General features: G+C 33.8%; 1 protein-coding gene across 3 annotated transcripts; it reads left to right on the top strand.

The window, feature by feature from the left end:
• Nucleotides 1-491: 491 nt before the first annotated feature.
• LOC120083476 (cysteine-rich receptor-like protein kinase 28) lies at nucleotides 492-2,483 on the top strand. 3 transcript variants are annotated; one of them, XM_039039243.1, is made up of 4 exons: nucleotides 492-1,343; nucleotides 1,483-1,619; nucleotides 1,734-1,949; nucleotides 2,085-2,483. In XM_039039243.1, the coding sequence occupies exons 1-4, from the start codon at nucleotides 1,300-1,302 to the stop codon at nucleotides 2,255-2,257; spliced, it is 570 nt and encodes a 189-aa protein (XP_038895171.1). In that variant the 5' UTR covers nucleotides 492-1,299; the 3' UTR covers nucleotides 2,258-2,483. The 3 variants fall into 3 exon arrangements, 2 of the variants coding, with proteins under 2 accessions (XP_038895171.1, XP_038895172.1); XM_039039244.1 differs by having other exon boundaries at nucleotides 494-1,343; nucleotides 1,734-1,953; XR_005483431.1 differs by having other exon boundaries at nucleotides 497-1,320; nucleotides 1,734-2,483.
• Nucleotides 2,484-2,979: the final 496 nt, after the last annotated feature.

The following is a 2,979-nucleotide window of genomic DNA, read 5'->3' as shown; positions in this document are numbered from 1 at the left end:
AAACTATAGTAACTTTATTTATTTTATTTTATTTTATTTTATTTTATTTATTTATTTATTATTATTATTATTATTTTGCATGAGTTAGGGAGTCTTTTAGCTTAAATTTTACATTCATCAAGCTCTGCAGAAAAGGAGTCCAAGAAACTGGACCGTTATCATTATAGTTCTGCAGGTGGTTGTTGTACTTGTGGTATTAATTGTCAAATCTTCATCTTTTTAAGAGCAAGAAAACAAAGGGATGGAGTTGCAATTGCAAGTAAGAATGCTTTCCAAAAGGATATAAGCTAATTAATTTTTGTGTTATTGGTAGGCCTGCTTCTGCAAAAGAAAAATTAATTAGCCCAAATGATGAAACAATAAAAGAGGCCCTTTATCTTGATCCAATTCGAGAGGTCCTGATATTTGCCCCAAATTTTTTTGGTTGGTAGAGAACTTGGCTGAGAAGAGCCCACGATTTTCTAGCTGATGGCTAATATGTGGATGATCCCACTGATTTTTGTCTGATGGAAAATGAAAAATTACTTTTGATTTCTGATGGGTGATTAATGCAAAACAAAATTTCTTTCTCTCTCTAGCTTTCAGAATCTCTCGTTCTCTACCTTTCTGTGTTCTTTTCTTTCTTCTAACCCTAATGTCTTTTGTTTAATCTGTGCGATTGTTTATAAGTATACGATGAGGATACTGGCAATCGGGTAGACGATGTCAGAAGAAAAGATGTAGACAATCATACAATCGTATAGACGATTGCTCGAAGAAAGGTAGACGACCGTGCAATCGTGTAGATGATTGCTTGAAGAAAGATAGACGATCGTTTTGTTCTTCTAGACGATATAAAGAAAAAAGATAAACGATGAACGATCTTGTAGACGATGAGAAGAGAAGAAGAAAATACACTGCGATATACATGGTTCGGCTATGAAAGCCTACATCCATGGGAAGGAGAGAGTTTTTATTAAGAAGCTAAGTCACAGACCCTTTTCTTTACAGATTGTCCAAGATTTGCTTGAAGCTATGTATTTGTTGTTGTTGTATCTAAAATTTGTAAATGATGAGTTTAAATACTATTTCTGATACAAGTAGTTACAATAACTAACTGTAAAGATTAAATAAATATGAAACAGCTTCTTGATGTTGGTATGAACTTATATTCTTCCGTTATCTTTTGGAGGAAGGACTTGGAAATGAGTTAAACTTACACATTAACGTGTTCTACAGGTTTACAAGTGGATGTCACTGTAGATTTGAAAATTTTGGCATTTGACATCAGTACTATAAGAACTGCAACAGATCACTCAGATGAAAATTATATTGGAGGAGGTAAATATTCAGCTATTTACAAGGTTTGTGAGGAAAGTTAGCATTTCCAATGGGTTCGAAATTCTTGGCATTCATTCTTTATTTTGCTTCTTAACAGTGTTGAATAATAATGGAGAGTCTCTTTCAGGTAACTCATTATATTTTTGTGTATTCTTTTGACAGTGAATTTAAGAACGACATCCTGTTTAAACTTCAACACCTGAATTTAGATCGGCTTCTCAGCTTCTGCCTCCATGAAGACGAAAGGGTTCTCGTGTTTGAGTTTCTGCAAAACTCAAGTCTTGATAAATTCATATTTGGTATGTTTTCTTTTCTTCTCTCTTTGCATACTTCAAAGCTCTGTTTAGTATGAGTATCTTGAGACATTAACGCATTGTGTCCTGCCTAATAAATCTCATTGTTTTAATGTTTAGATCCATTGAAATGTCAAGATTTGGACTGGGGAACACGCAACAAAATCATTGGAGGTGTTGCTAGGGGCCTTGTTTATCTTAATCAAGATTCTCAAATTAAAGCTATTCATCAAGTTCTCAAAGATGCAAATATTTTATTAGACCCAGAAATGAATCATAAAATTTCTGATTTTTGCATGGGAAAGTTGTTTCCACTTGGTGCACAAAGAAATACAAGTCAGTAAGTATAAATAGGGGAAGAAACTCATTAGCATATTCTTCATTCTATGAAGCATAGTAGCATAAATGTTCTTCATACTTTATTATCTTTCCTCTCACCATCTAATTAATCTCACAAATGTCCAAATTCAGGGGATACTTTGGAAACTGTACTTCTCATGCTTAATAGGGACACAATCACTCTACCAATAGTACTTTCTCCACTAGGTTATTTCATGAATAGGATCCCCAAATCAGACGTCTTCTTCACAAGAGAGGTCTCATTCCCATGTGATAGAGATGGAATGAGACGGGCCTCGAACTAACTTCGTCCAATCGTCAAGACGTTCTAGTTTAATTTTGAGACTGACTTGTGTGTGCAATAATGTGTACAGATTTTCAAGAATCAGCAGACTGTTTTTCTTGGCCAAAACAAGCAGCACTCTTCATTCAAGTGTTTTTTTGCATTATAAGAAGTATGAAAGCTAGAAATATACTCTCCCAATTTGTTTTATATTGTTTTTATGACTCAATATTATCAGTAATGCCAATAAGCAAATGGGTTTTGATTCTGATCTCTTGCATTCATCAATTTCTCATCAGTTCAGCACTCATATCAGAGGATTACCAGTTTCTACACTGCAAAAATGTATATTGTTGCTAAGCGTTGGTCCTAAACTTCCTGCATTTAGTAAAGTAACACAAACATCATCTTCTTACCATGTTACAAAGCTAAAAAAAAATGTTCACATCCGTTTCGATAACCGAAAACAACAGATTGTAGCCAAGACCAAGACCATAGCAAGAAAAGATAAAAACACAAAGGAAAAGAAATAAACGAAGTTTCCCCTCTAATGAATACAAAATAAAAAGGACAAACCAAGGTGTTAGTAACTCAAGTGCAAGTCTATTTTTAGTTACTTTGAATTAGTTCAAAGTGCTAGTTTCTAGGAAAGTTGTTAGTGCCTATATTTGAAGTTACTTGCTATTTTGTTGGAGTTTGTTATCAACTAAGCGACTTTTAGCATGTAGCATTAGTATTTATAGT

Source organism: Benincasa hispida, chromosome 8 (assembly GCF_009727055.1).
Source record: "Benincasa hispida cultivar B227 chromosome 8, ASM972705v1, whole genome shotgun sequence".
NCBI lineage: Eukaryota > Viridiplantae > Streptophyta > Magnoliopsida > Cucurbitales > Cucurbitaceae > Benincasa > Benincasa hispida.
Note: the sequence above shows the minus strand (reverse complement) of the source record. Positions and strands in the feature narration are given on the sequence as shown.